This window comes from Triticum urartu, chromosome 5 (assembly GCF_003073215.2).
Source record: "Triticum urartu cultivar G1812 chromosome 5, Tu2.1, whole genome shotgun sequence".
NCBI lineage: Eukaryota > Viridiplantae > Streptophyta > Magnoliopsida > Poales > Poaceae > Triticum > Triticum urartu.
Genome location: NC_053026.1, coordinates 165528315 through 165542639, shown reverse-complemented (window position 1 = coordinate 165542639; position 14325 = coordinate 165528315). Strand labels below are relative to the sequence as shown.

At 49.3% G+C, this 14325-nt stretch overlaps 1 protein-coding gene across 1 annotated transcript; it reads left to right on the top strand.

Annotated features, from left to right (window-relative positions):
- The first annotated feature begins 4797 nt into the window (after positions 1 to 4797).
- On the top strand, positions 4798 to 6247 carry LOC125508273 (aquaporin PIP2-6). Its single transcript, XM_048672928.1, has 3 exons — positions 4798 to 5492; positions 5583 to 5723; positions 5831 to 6247. Exons 1-3 carry the CDS (start codon positions 4884 to 4886, stop codon positions 5939 to 5941), a joined length of 861 nt encoding a protein of 286 aa, XP_048528885.1. The 5' UTR covers positions 4798 to 4883; the 3' UTR covers positions 5942 to 6247.
- The last annotated feature ends 8078 nt before the right edge of the window (positions 6248 to 14325 follow it).

Sequence of the window (14325 nt, the reverse complement as noted above, 5' to 3'; positions counted from 1 at the left end):
TGCCGGTGTGTTGCATGGAAGTGAACATTTGAATCTCTATCTTGCATTTGCTATGTGTTCATGAAAAGTTTCAAAGGTACTGATTTCGCATGAATTTTGTGGGGAACATGCATGGACTCGAATCGCAAGTTTGTTCAGGGAGATTGCCAAGTTTGGTAAAATAAAGACAGTTTCTCTGTCTAGGACTGTGACTTCTTGCAATAAGAAGGGCAATACGGTACGTAACAGCGAAGTCCAAGTCTTTGAAACAAAATTGCATTTGTTTTTTTTGGTCGTTGGATCTTCATCGAACGGCTTCTGCGTCGTCTTCTACATCTAGCCTCCTTCCTCCTGAACAACCCACAACCACCGATCGATCCACCACCTGCGGCTGCTGGTGCTCTTGTGCTGCCTCACCTACCCGCTTTCCCCTCACTGTTGCGCTGCTGACACCCTTGATCACCCCTCTAAAGAATACCTGGTGATTAGATTTTGTCCGGTGAGCCATCGCCTCTGCTCGTCGGCCAGGCCTCCTTCCTTCCCACAGAAAATTGATTTGAGAAAAAAATCAGATGACTTACATATAGCTCATGCGTTTGAATATTTGTTGGGTACAGACATACACCTCAAAGTTTGATGCCAACGACATGCTTGGGCCTGCTTTAGACTAGAGATCCCCTCCCCCCGCGGCGCTGCCAAGGATGGTAGCGGCGGGGCTTCCGGCTGCCCTGCCTCCATGCGGGGGGCTTTGGATCTGGAGCAGCGACTCCCTTGGCAAGGCTCCACCGGCTTTGTGGCAAGCGGCGGCGCAGATGATGGATCCGGTGTCCAGGACGCGTGGGCGGCGGGATTTCGATGGCCGAGGGCGGTGGCGGTGGCTTCCGCGATGGCTGCCGATGTGCGAGATTTGCCCCCTCCTTCCCTGTTCGGCGTGCGGGCCTTCCTGGTCAGGCCGTGCTACCCTGGGTCACCGGCTCTCGGTTAGGAGATGCTGCTAGTGGCGAGGATCGGGCAAAATTCCTGGCCGGCCGCGCCGACAGCGACACCCGTGGGCGCCGTTCCCCTCCTTGGAGGCGTTAGTATGGGCTGATTCTCCCACCCCCCCTTTCCTAAGTCTTCCAGGCGAAAGTCCAAACTTTGTTGGGTGGCGGCGGCGCTCTCGGCGCCGTTCCCTTCTTGAAGGCGCCGCTTTGGGAGCCTTGTGGGCAGGAGGTGCTTGTGGGTGGTGGTGGCGGCGACGGTGTGGCCCTCCCGTCCTAGCGTGAACTCCCCTCCTTCGATGTTGGATGTGTGTAGCGGCGATGTTCTGCTCAAGGCGAGCCTCCGCGTCCCGTTGGTGATGCGTTGGCCCTCTCTATGTGGCCATCTTCTGGCGGCATCCATCCCATTTTGCGACGGTGTGGTGCCTTCGATACATAGGTAGTGGCCTTCTTCGAAGATGGTGTTTCAGATGTGTCGTGCCGGGGCCCGTAGGTGCATGGCGACGGCATGCCCCGTTGGTGTCGGCCCCTCTCTCCTTTGAGCCAATGTGTTATTGTTCCTGGTGCTGCAGCCTCGGAGGAGGACCTTGGCGTCTTCGGCTTGTGAGTAGTTTGGTGTTTATTCATCGTATATGTATCTTACCGTCGTGTTGTTCTTTCCTTTTTTTTTGCTTAAAAACGTATGCTTGTAATCCTGGCCAGTTGATGGTTTTGTTAATTCAAATTCGAGCTAGGCTCGAACCACATCTCGGGCTCGGCTGATGCCTTTTCTCTGAAAAAGTTTGGATGCCAACCAGAGCCGTTCCGGTGCAGCGTACGTGTGGAGCGATCCATAAGAAGTGACAAGCAATCAAAAGCCAACAGGAAGCGCACAAGAATCCGAGTCAGCCATCACGTTCATGCATGCACCTCAATCAAACTGCTCCATTGGCGGGAACTGCATGAGAACCGGAAAAACCATGGGCTGGTCTGATCCAAGAAACACCCTCCTCAGTCCTCACGTTGCATCGCAACCTTTCTCCGCCTCAGATTCTCCTTAAAGTTCTCCTGGTCGGCGCATGCTTTTCCAAACTCTGTTTGTGGACGGAATTGCACCTCCGGCTCAGCGTGACAACACCAACTACAACCAAACCGATCCAGCACCAGCACTAGCACCAGCTTTTCTTGTCTTTGTTAAATTGATTGATCCGGGTGTTGTTAGCTCGTGTTCGGCCACAGGACTAGCCGAAATGACGCCGCTGGTGGGCCAGGGAGCAAGATGGATTCTTATATGAATGAATTTGGATCAAAGTCGGTGCTGGACGGCCCTCCGAACCAACCAATTACAGGGCAATCATTCACATAACCTCCACCATGGAATTTATAAATGAAGCAATGAGCTCTTTTTTTAGCGAAAGCTTGGTCTCCAAGGGCCCAGATGCCACGTTATTCAGAGAGCATCCTACACTGGACCCCTAGTAAAAGAGAAACAACAAACCAGTCCCTGACTATTACATAAAGGCCCCCGAAAGGCAAAAGAAGATTGCAGTTGGGTCCTTGACTGCTTCCGCATGAGCGTAACCTCGTGGTCATAGCACCACACCATAGAGTTTGTATGCCAGGGGGTGGAAGATCGACCGGCCACCTTTAGCAAGAAAAGCAGATGTGCCGACGGAGACAGGTGGCTGCCGACCACCACAGTGAGTGTCGTAGCTCCTTTGCAAAATCCATCGATCATGAGCTCCTTCCCTATAAACAACAATCAGAGCTCCGCCTTTCCTCTGCTACTTGCCCACCTTCATGGCAATCTCGGAAGCAAAAAATAAGTTTTGTGTGTGTGTTGGGGGGGGGGGGGTCCTCCTAGAGATTCATGAACCGGGTGAACTTATTGAAGGGAAGAGCCGTCGAAGAATCCCTTCATACCTGGCTCTATCCCCCGGAGCACCTAAAAAAAGGGGATTGCGACCGCTAGGTATACACTTCACACTGATAAAAGGAAAAGGGAGACAACAAACAAGAAAGACCACTGGTGGACACACCGGCCTCCTTCCTCCTCCACTCTGCTCGGCAGCACCAGTGGAGGAGAGACGAAGAGGAGCAACCAAGATTAGCGACACCAGGCTGGCCAAATATAATATTGAGGAAGGGGGATCTCTATGCTACACTTAGATATCATATATTTCAGTTATACCAGAATAGTTAAATATTGGACCTAGATATCACAAAATTTGGCATCGTTAATGGTACGACAACGCGTGTTTATTTGATATTCGCAAAAACCTGGTGTTGTGTTGTTTGCATAAATTCCAACAACATAACAAGTGAATCAGAACCCTTCCTCCTTACTTTAGGAAGAAAATCCCGAGATTTGATTCACCAATCATCAAGAGTGTCTTCACAATTTGAGATAGAAACATCTCTAGTAACATGAATTGCCTCAAAGTAACGATGCTAAACTTGTCGAGCATAAACACATTGCATCAAAATATAGTCGGTAGTATGCTAATGCTAGCAGGAGTATGTTTAGTCCAGCAAACCTCTCCTCACGCGCCATCAGATGTCCAAATGCAGTATTGGAGTGCCAACCGAAGTAACATAATAATATCTCATAATAATAAGCATGAATCTTGAGCTAACAGAACATCATAAAATATTATTTATTAAACTGTCATGATGGAAACCATAAAATGTAATAGGACAACTAAAAATGTATGATAATACATAGTTAAACCTGTATGATTTACAATCACTTGTATCCCCCCACCCCAATCTCTTTGTTCTACAAAATAATAAGGTATTGGATATTCTAAAATAGAAACACCGCATTGCCACATCACTAGTCCACAAAATTTACGATGATAAACTTTGAAAACCTAGTGTGGAATATTTTAAAACCCACACACCATTAATCAATGGATGCAACGTGAACCCCAACATATTTTGCTAAATCCAACAGAGATTCTAGCAAACACAATGTGCAGACCGCTCTTTGCTCTAGAGTTGTTTTGTTGTTTCAACTACGTGGTATTCTTAGTAGCGCGTAAGCAAATTAGCGAGGGTATGTATGACGGCCTTATAGCGAAGGTGATCGGACATTCAACATGAGTGACACAACGATTCTTTTCAAATAGGTCAAGTCGTTTTGATGGAGCACGGGTAATGATTTTTAAACAAGTTATCTATCAACCCATTGTGTAAGGATCGATTTTCTTTGTTGGCCCGCAAAAGGCGGGAGCTAACTATGATCATTAGCTTTGTTTGAGTTTTGGGTTATCGATTTAATCATCAACATTCTGAGTAAGTACCATGATATGTAGGTTCATCTTTTTACAATGACAATCAATGAGGAACTGGGGATATCCAATGGGTTTTAGGCAACAAGGGAAAGTAGATGATTGGTCATAAGTTTCGATAGTTGTATCAAATTTAACGTTTGGTTGGCGCTACAAGAAATCCCCTAAAAAAAGTGAGACATCATGAAAAAACACAAAAATCCGGTGGCCAGAATTGTCTGGGATATGAAATTGGATGGTTCAAAACGTTGCGGCTCTGTGAGGGTTAAAACTTTAAAGGATGCCTAGCTGTAAATTCGTAATAAACAAATAAATATGATTATTCAGCGTAAATAAATGTTGGAAATTGACTGGACGAGGCCAGAACAGAATATTGAAGTATGAACACGCGTCAACCCCAGAAAAGGAAACACCCTCTGTGTATACAGGCTAGGTCACGTCAACTTTCCAAAATTAAGCATTTCAAAAACAAAACTTTCCAAAACTAAGGAAATGTATACCAACTTAAACCTTCCTCTTGCCCCAACAGGCTTAAACCCCTATAAATACCGCCGTTCATAACCACACGAGACCACAACACAAACACAAGAATTACCTGTCAAGTAGCCTTACTTCCATCCTAGAGTTCCAAGAAAACCACAGAGTAGGTTAAATGGGCAAAGAGGTCGACGTGGGTGCCCTCGAGGCCGGCGGCGCCCGGGACTACTCCGACCCTCCACCGGCGCCGCTGGTGGACGTCGATGAGCTCGGCAAGTGGTCCCTGTACCGCGCGGTGATCGCGGAATTCGTGGCCACGCTGCTCTTCCTCTACATCACGGTGTCCACCGTCATCGGGTACAAGCACCAGACGGACGCGTCGGCCTCCGGCCCCGACGCGGCGTGCGGCGGGGTGGGCATCCTCGGCATCGCGTGGGCGTTCGGGGGCATGATCTTCGTCCTCGTCTACTGCACCGCCGGCATCTCCGGCGGGCACATCAACCCGGCCGTGACGTTCGGCCTCTTCCTGGCGCGCAGGGTGTCCCTGGTGCGCGCGCTGCTCTACATGGCCGCGCAGTGCCTCGGCGCCGTCTGCGGCGTCGGGCTCGTCAAGGGGTTCCAGAGCGGGCTCTACGCGCGCCACGGCGGCGGCGCGAACGAGGTCGGCGCCGGATACTCGGTCGGTACGGGGCTCGCCGCGGAGATCGTCGGCACCTTCGTGCTCGTCTACACCGTCTTCTCCGCCACTGATTCCAAGCGCAACGCTCGTGACTCCCACGTCCCGGTAACCGGCCGCACAAACCTGTCTCCGATGAACCCTTTCTTCTATCGCCTTGGCACACTCGTTTTGATATATGTTGATTGATGAACGAAGGTGTTGGCGCCTCTGCCGATCGGGTTCGCGGTGTTCATGGTGCACCTGGCCACCATCCCGATCACCGGGACGGGGATCAACCCGGCGAGGAGTCTCGGCGCCGCCGTCATCTACAACGGCGACAAAGCCTGGAGCGATCAGGTAAATGCTTGGTGCCGACTGTAGGAAATTATGGAATCGGGCAAGAATTTTAGTGTCGATCGAGCTTGCCTGAACTGACAGTGCATTGTTGTTCACCTGTGATGCAGTGGATCTTCTGGGTGGGGCCGTTCATCGGCGCGGCGATCGCAGCGCTCTACCACCAGACCATCCTCCGCGCCAGCGCCAGGGGCTATGGCTCCTTCCGTAGCAACGCCTAGCTAGCTCGCCCACCCATCCGAACCAAAATTGGCATCTTTCTCCTTAACTTTTTCAGTCCACTGTGAAGTCTGCAGTGTGCCGGAGCAGCGAAAGTGAAGTGTCCTTGTGTGTTTGTGCGTCCGATTGAAGCAGTTGTAACTTGGCCTGTGTACTTTTTGGTTCAGGGTAGCAGTCAATAAATTCAGATGGGAGAATCCAAGTGATGAGAAAAGACAAATTCACTTGTTTGATTGATTTTCTTTTTTGAGAGAATGTCACGCTTTATTGATCAAGGATAATCAAGGCACTCACTCTTGTTTGATTGATTTTCTGGAGAATCCTCTCCGATTAGATCGTTTTGTGTTACACTGACTGTTTTGGGCCAAAATAATGCTAAAAATGAAAGTGTCAAAAAATAACAATTTTAAATCGGTTTTAAATTGGGGCGACGCTGGACACTGGCCGACCGACCGATGCATGGGAAAATCCCCTCGCCTCTGCCACACACACGACTTGTTGGAGTAAATGACCACTAGCCTCATCAGCTCCCCGCGGTATTTCAAGACATTGGGGCCGACTGCGCCTCTCACACCTCCAGGACGAACAATTGTCTTCTTGGGCCGGCTGGTCCAAGCGGTCGGCTGCTAAGAGGCGGCAAAATACCAGAAGGCGGCTACGAAACGACCGACTTCTGGCAGGCGGCCTCTCATGCGCTTAAAGTTTGCACTCACTTAACTACGATGAGACGGGGCGTGACTACAGTGTAGCCTACCACCCCCGAATCTGGGGCTAAGCGCGGCTACAGTACGGGCGTACCCAGCGGACGCCTCTCACCCCGCGGGGTACTGTAGCCACGCAGCCTGTGACATCACCTACCACATAAGGAGCGGCGCTCCCACCATGGCTTGTCGGTATGGCCCGTAGGCGGTGGGCCCTACCTGCCGGCAAGCCCCGAGAAGGCGGCAAGACCCCAGCAGGCGGCAAAGGGGGTGGGCCGCCTTCCAGCAGGCGGCACCCTCCCCCCTCAAAGTCTATGCCATTGGCAGCGGGACTGTAGCCACGCTCCTCCGATAAAACATCCGTCATCAGTAGCAAGGCTACAGTACGGGGCGATCAACCAGACCCGCAAGCGATGGGCACGGCCTGTCGGCCGGCTCCACGACAGCCGGCGGAGCCCACCAGGCGGCGGGCCCCAGCAGCCGGCGACTAGAGACACTGACAGTCGGGTCCTACACCCGGCCGAATTACCAGTGTATCCCTGGGGTAGGCCTATATAAACCCCCAGATCACCCATGCAAAGGGTTGAGAATCTTAACACACACACACCACGTAGAGGGAGTGGAGTAGAGCTAGCCTTGTTCTTCTTCCTCTAGCAAAACAGCTCAAGGAGCAAGCTTGTAGCTACCTTGTTGAGATAGTGATCATGTGGAGACCCCGCAGAGCAGGACTAGGGGTGTTATCTCCTAGGAGAGCCCCGAACCTGTGTAAGATTCGCAGACGCATGCAGTCTCGCTCACTCCCGCTTCTAGAGCCCGACAACGTACTCTTGTCCCTCTCCATGATAAGCCACGCCTTGGCATATGTCGCTACACATCTTCGACATTTGGCGTCCACCGTGGGGCGAGGTGCACCGTCGTTCGGAAACACGTTCTGGACGGGAACCCTCTTCCTTCCTAGCGAGCGCAGCCAGCTGGGCACACCGGATGCGTTTGCGTTGACGCGCTGTGCGGCACGGAAGCCACTTGCGCCGCGAGCAGTCTCCCCGACCTCGTCGGCGAGATCCGCCTCTCCGACGAGCCAGCGCCCGACGCTGGAGCAGCCCGCTCCGAAAGCTGCCTCGTCGACCTCCTTGGCAAGATCAACATCGCCAACGAGCCCGCCTTCGACATCGATTTTTGTTGGCTTCATCGACCCGATGCTCGTCGACTTCGACGTAGCATCCCCCGATTCCTTCCCCGCCAACATGGTGGTCATCGACGACCCGCTCCCTCTTGCGACCAGCGACGCCAGCACCAGCACCGTCATGGAGGTGCTGGTCATCAGCCATGACGGAGCTTCTGGCAGGGCCGGCCAGGACCAGCTGCAAGCGGCAATGCGGGACCTGTCTGCGCCCATCGCGGCAGACGCCAACGGCGAGACGCTGGAGGCCTGCCGCATCACACTCGTCGAGAGTGCCAAAAAGTTGGCCGCCATGAGATGCCTCACTGAGGCCTACCAGCGCGAGATCGACCGCGCCGTCTGCTGGCGAGCCCAGCCAGATGGGCACCATTTGACAGCGAGGCGCGGCCGTTGCCAGCATGCTGGCGGTCGACCGCCCCATTTATGCCACACCCCTAGAGAACATGCGTGTCGCCCAGGCGGCGACAGACGAACTGGATCACCTGGAGGGCGACGAGCGATGTTGCATGATAGAGCGCGTCCAGCAGCTCCTGGACGCGGCCACCGCACATCAAGAAGCCAGCCGCCACGTGGTGGAGCCTGGCCTGCACGCCGAGAACCTTCCCCCTCCGCCGAGAATACGACGTGACCTTCCGGACGCCGACAGGCGGCACCCGCGACCGAAGAGACCAAGAGCCGGCTGCTAGCCGTAGCTGCACGCGCATCACCATCGAACGTGACCAAGACGGTCACCCTCGAGCAGTCGAGCAGCAGGGTGATCGTCTACCTCCTCTGTGCAGGGAGAGGCACGTCTCCCTGCCGGCTATTGATCACCTGACTCTCGGAGACCGGCTAGGCCGCCATGAGGGAATAGGAGAAAACGACGCCCGCCACCGGATCAACCGCCCGGCCCGATCCCTGGCGCTTGAAGAAGAAGATGCAATCGGCCCGCCTTGTTTCGCCCCCCGCATTCGCGACGAGCCCTTCCTCAAAGGGTTCTCGCTCCCTCGAGACACTCCCAAGTACAACGGCTCCGTGAAGCCGGAAGATTGGCTGGTTGACTACTCCACCGCCGTCAGCATAGCAAACGGCAACAAGCGTGTTGCCATGAAGTACGTTCCCCTCATGCTCCAGGGCACGGCCCGGACATGGCTGAATAGTCTCAAGCCCTACAGCGTCAACAACTGGGTGGACTTCTCATCCGCAACTTCACTAGCACCTACAAGTGGCCGTCCAAGCCTTGCCAGCTCTCCCTGTGCGTCCAAGGCCCCACCAAGTCCACCAGCGACTACTTGACGTGGTGGGCCGAACTGCGCAACTCTTGCGAAGGGGTGCACGAGGTGCAAGCCATAGAATACTTCACAGCCAGGTGCCGAGAGGGCACCCTACTCAAACACCGACTCCTCTGTGACGAGCCAACTACACTCGACGAACTACTCATCATAGCGGACAAATACGCCACCGCAGACTCCATGAAGTCGGAGCTCCGAGTGGACGCGCCTGGGAAAGTACTTCCTCCGGCTCTACAAACGCCGGCTGGTGACAACAGTCGGCGCCATCAGCAGAACGACAATAAGTGCAAGGCCCAGCAGCCGGCTTCTACCAGCCGACAGGTGGCGACAGTCGGCGACCAGCAGCCGGAGGGTCAGCCCGGCCCCAAGTGTCCGAAGGGCGGCAAACCAGCCTGGTTGCCCGCCTTCTCCTATTAGCAAACCCTCGATGCTCCATGCAAGTTCCACAGCGGCGCAAAGCCATCCAACCACACCACCCGGAAGTGCCACTGGCTCACAAGAATTGCCAAGGGCGAGGGACTGCCGCCTCCGCTTGCTGGCCAGCCGACGCTGCCTTCTCAGCAGCCGGCGGTCCGCCCGATTGCCGTTGTCTGATGACCCACAAGTATAGGGGATCTATCGTAGTCCTTTTGATAAGTAAGAGTGTCGAACCCAATGAGGAGCAGAAGGAAACGACAAGCAGTTTTCAGTAAGGTATTCTCTGCAAGCACTGAAATTATCGGTAACAGATAGTTTTGTGATAAGGTAATTCATAACAGGTAACAAGTAACAAAAGTAAACAAGGTGCAACAAGGTGGCCCAATCCTTTTTGTAGCAAAGGACAAGCCTGGACAAACTCTTATATAAAGGAAAGCGCTCCCGAGGACACATGGGAATTATCGCCAAGCTAGTTTTCATCATGCTCATATGATTCGCGTTTATTACTTTGATAATTTGATATGTGGGTGGACCGGTGCTTGGGTATTGCCCTTCCTTGGACAAGCATCCCACTTATGATTAACCCCCTCGCAAGCATCCACAACTACGAAAGAGGAATTAAGGTAAACCTAACCAAAGCATGAAACATCACTGAAGGCTTAATATTTGCCTTCTGCTTCTGTAGTTTCCCAGATGAGATTCATCTGTCTATTTACCGTGTATGATGCTACTTTTCAAAGGTTTCTAATGCTGCATGTGAAACTTGGTGTTGTTGTGTAATGGCGTAACTGAGTGCCGAAGCTATCTGATGTAATTCGATTATGAAATCCTGCTTGCTTTTATACGGATATGAAATATCTGGCTTGTTTTATAAGAAATATCAGTTTGATTAGTACATGGCTTATCAATAATAGGCTAATTACCCTTCTTATTGGGGTTTTCTATTGCAAACGGTTACTCAGACATCACCGTGGGTGATGAACTCAAACAACCCGCACGGTTTCTAGAAAGTAGGCGTGTTTGATCAACTAACAATCACACACGGCTTCCGGCAGCGAAATGTTTGCGTTAGGCCACCTTGCACACACGTTTCCACACAAAGAACTGCGTGGGATGTACATACCTACGGAAATGATTTTCTGGGATTCACCGTGTGGGATGTACATACCTATGAAAATGATTCCTGGGATTCACCGTGTGGGATGAACATACCTACGAAAATGATTTCTGGGATTCACCGTGTGGGATGTACATACGTATGGAAATGATTTCTGGGATTCACCGTGTGGGATGTACATACCTACGGAAATGATTTCCGAGATTCACCGTGTGGGATGTACATACCTACGGAAATGATTGGGTTTCCATTCCTTGCCCGATCGCACATGGCCCTAGCCTGGGTCCCACGAGGGCCTATCCCCGACGATTTCTGGGTCGTGTGGGAAGGACCACCCTATCGCCCACACTCACTTGGCAACGGTTCCAAAGGCCGTCACGGAAAGGGGTTTTAAACCGTTTGTTTAGGACGTCGCTGTACCAGTGTGTTCCATCTCCTGTAAAAGGATTAGCTAGCAGTTTCTCTATCATACCCGAGGGAATTTCAAAGTAAACATTTTCAGTAGGTTCATTAGGTTGAGGAGCAAATCTTTGCTCTACTGGTTGGGGTGAAGATACCCCGAACAAGCCCCTCAAAGGATTAGTTTCCATAGTAACAAGTGACAGTAAATTTCAGCACACTATATAAATTTTTCCTTACCAAATTCCTCCTATCAAAGGCGCTTCACTCCCCGGCAACGGCGCCAGAAAAGAGTCTTGATGACCCACAAGTATAGGGGATCTATCATAGTCCTTTCGATAAGTAAGAGTGTCGAACCCAACGAGGAGCAGAAGGAAATGACAAGCGGTTTTCAGTAAGGTATTCTCTGCAAGCATTGAAATTATCGGTAACAGATAGTTTTGTGATAAGGTAATTCATAATAGGCAACAAGTAACAAAAGTAAACAAGGTGCAACAAGGTGGCCCAATCCTTTTTGTAGCAAAGGACAAGCCTGGACAAACTCTTATATAAAGGAAAGCGCTCCTGAGGACACATGGGAATTATCGTCAAGCTAGTTTTCATCATGCTCATATGATTCACGTTCGTTACTTTGATAATTTGATATATTGGTGGACCGGTGTTGGGTACTGCCCTTCCTTGGACAAGCATCCCACTTATGATTAAACCCCCTCGCATGCATCCGCAACTACGAAAGAGGAATTAAGGTAAACCTAACCATAACATGAAACATATGGATCCAAATCAGCCCCTTACGAAGCAACGCATAAACTAGGGTTTAAGCTTCTATCACTCTAGCAACCCATCATCTACTTACTACTTCCCAATGCCTTCCCCTAGGCCCAAACAATGGTGAAGTGTCATGTAGTTGACGTTCACATAACACTACTAGAGGAAAGACAACATACATCGATCTCATCAAAATATCAAACGAATACCAAATTCACATGACTACTTATAGCAAGACTTCTCCCATGTCCCCAGGAACAAACGTAACTACTCACAAATCATATTCATGTTCATAATTATAGGGGTATTAATATGCATAAAGGATCTGAACATATATTCTTCCACCGAATAAACCAACTAGCATCAACTACAAGGAGTAATCAACCCTACTAGCAACCCACAGGTACCAATCTGAGGTTTTGAAACAAAGATCGGATACAAGAGATGAACTAGGGTTTGAGAGGAGATGGTGTTGGCGAAGATGTTGATGGAGATTGATGCCCTCCCGATGAGAGGATCGATGGTGACGATTTCCCCCTCCCAGAGGGATGTTTCCCGGGCAGAACATCTCCGCCTGAGCCCTAGATTGGTTCCGCCAAGGTTCCACCTCGAGACGGTGGCGCTTCGTCCCGAATTTTTTTTCTGATTTTTTCCAGGGCAAAAGACACCTTATACCAGAAGATGGGCATCGGGGGGCTTCTAGGTGGCCCACAAGGCAAGGGGCGCGCCCTCCACCCTCGTGGACGATGGGTGGCCCCCCTCTGGTGCTTCCTTCGCCCAATATTTTTTTATATATTCCAATACCGACTTTCGTGGAGTTTCAGGACTTTTGGAGTTGTGCAGAATATGTCTCTAATATTTGCTCCTTTTCCAGCCCAGAATTCTAGCTGCCGGCATTCTCCCTCTTCATGTAAACCTTGTAAAATAAGAGAGAAAAGGCATAAGTATTGTGACATAATGTGTAATAACAACCCATAATGCAATAAATATCAATATAAAAGCATGATGCAAAATGGACGTGTCAACTCCCCCAAGCTTAGACCTCGCTTGTCCTCAAGCGGAAGCCGATATCGAAAAATATGTCCACATGTTTAGGGATAGAGGTGTCGATAAAATAAAATACAGACATGAGGGCATCATGATCATTCTTAGAATAGCAACACACACACACACATATATATATATAGTCATATGATTTCTTATGCTAAAGTAACAATCTATTCACAATGTAAAGTATGAATCAGAAACTTCATTGAAAAACTAGCAAACTATAATCTCAGTCATTGAAGCAATTGCAATTTATCATAACATTGGAAAGAGTCAATATAAGAGCTTTTCAGCAAGTCCACATACTCAACTATCATTTAGTCTTTCACAATTGCTAACACTCGCGCAATACTTATGGGTATGAAGTTTTAATCGGACATAGAGAAAGATAGTTTTGCCTCCCAACCTTTTACCTCAAGGGTAACATCAACAATAATGCTTTATGAAAACCCATATCCAATTATATATATATATATATATATATATATATATATCAAGATCTTTCCAACACATAGTGCTTGCCAACGGATAAAGTGTAAAAAGGAAAGGTGAAGGTCACCATGACTCATGTATAAGGTATAAGACAAAAATAAAAGATAGGCCCTTCGTAGAGGGAAGCAGAGGTTGTCATGTGCTTTTATGGTTGGATGCACAAAATCTTAATGCAAAAGAACGTCACTTTATATTGCCACTTGCGATAGGGACCTTTATTATGCAGTCCATCGCTTTTATTTCTTCCATATCACAAGGTCGTATATGGCTTATTTTCTCCACACTAATAGATCATACATATTTAAAGAGCAATTTTTATTGCTTGCAAGAGTGACAACTTACTTGAAGGATCTTATTCAATCCATAGGTAGATATGGTGGACTCTCATGGCAAAACTGGGTTTAAGGATGTTTGGAAGCACAAGTAGTATCTCTACTTGGTGCAAAGAATTTGGCTAGCATGAGGGGGAAAGGCAAGCTCAACATGTTGGATGATCCATGACAATATAATTTATTTCGGATATAAGAAAACATAACCCATTACGTTGTCTTCCTTGTCCAACATCAACTTTTTAGCATGTCATATTTTAATGAGTGCTCACAATCATAAAATATGTCCAAGATAGTATATTTATATGTGAAAACCTCTCTTTCTTTATTACTTCCTATTAATTGCAATGATGACCAAAACTATGGTTGTCAGCTCTCAACAACTTTTATTCATCACACTCTTTATATGTGAAGTCATTACTCTCCACAAGATCAATATGATCTCTTTATTTCTTTTTATTCTTTCTTTTATTCTTCTTTTATTCCCTCAAGATCATAGCAAGATAACTAAGCCCTCGATTCAAGACTTATCTTTATTATATATAGCTCACGGACTCGATTACATAGATAAGGATCAACACAAAAAACTCAAAGCTAGACCATACTAAATTTTATTCTACTAGATCAAGATATAACCAAAAGGATCAAACTAAGAAAAACGGTAA

Bases quoted from the DNA above. Each gene is read 5' to 3' on its own strand.
- LOC125508273 (XM_048672928.1), top strand. From the start codon at position 4,884: ATGGGCAAAGAGGTCGACGTGGGTGCCCTCGAGGCCGGCGGCGCCCGG. The intron at 5,493-5,582 runs GTAACCGGCCGC...TGATGAACGAAG, and splicing joins CTCGTGACTCCCACGTCCCG to GTGTTGGCGCCTCTGCCGAT. The intron at 5,724-5,830 runs GTAAATGCTTGG...CCTGTGATGCAG, and splicing joins ACAAAGCCTGGAGCGATCAG to TGGATCTTCTGGGTGGGGCC.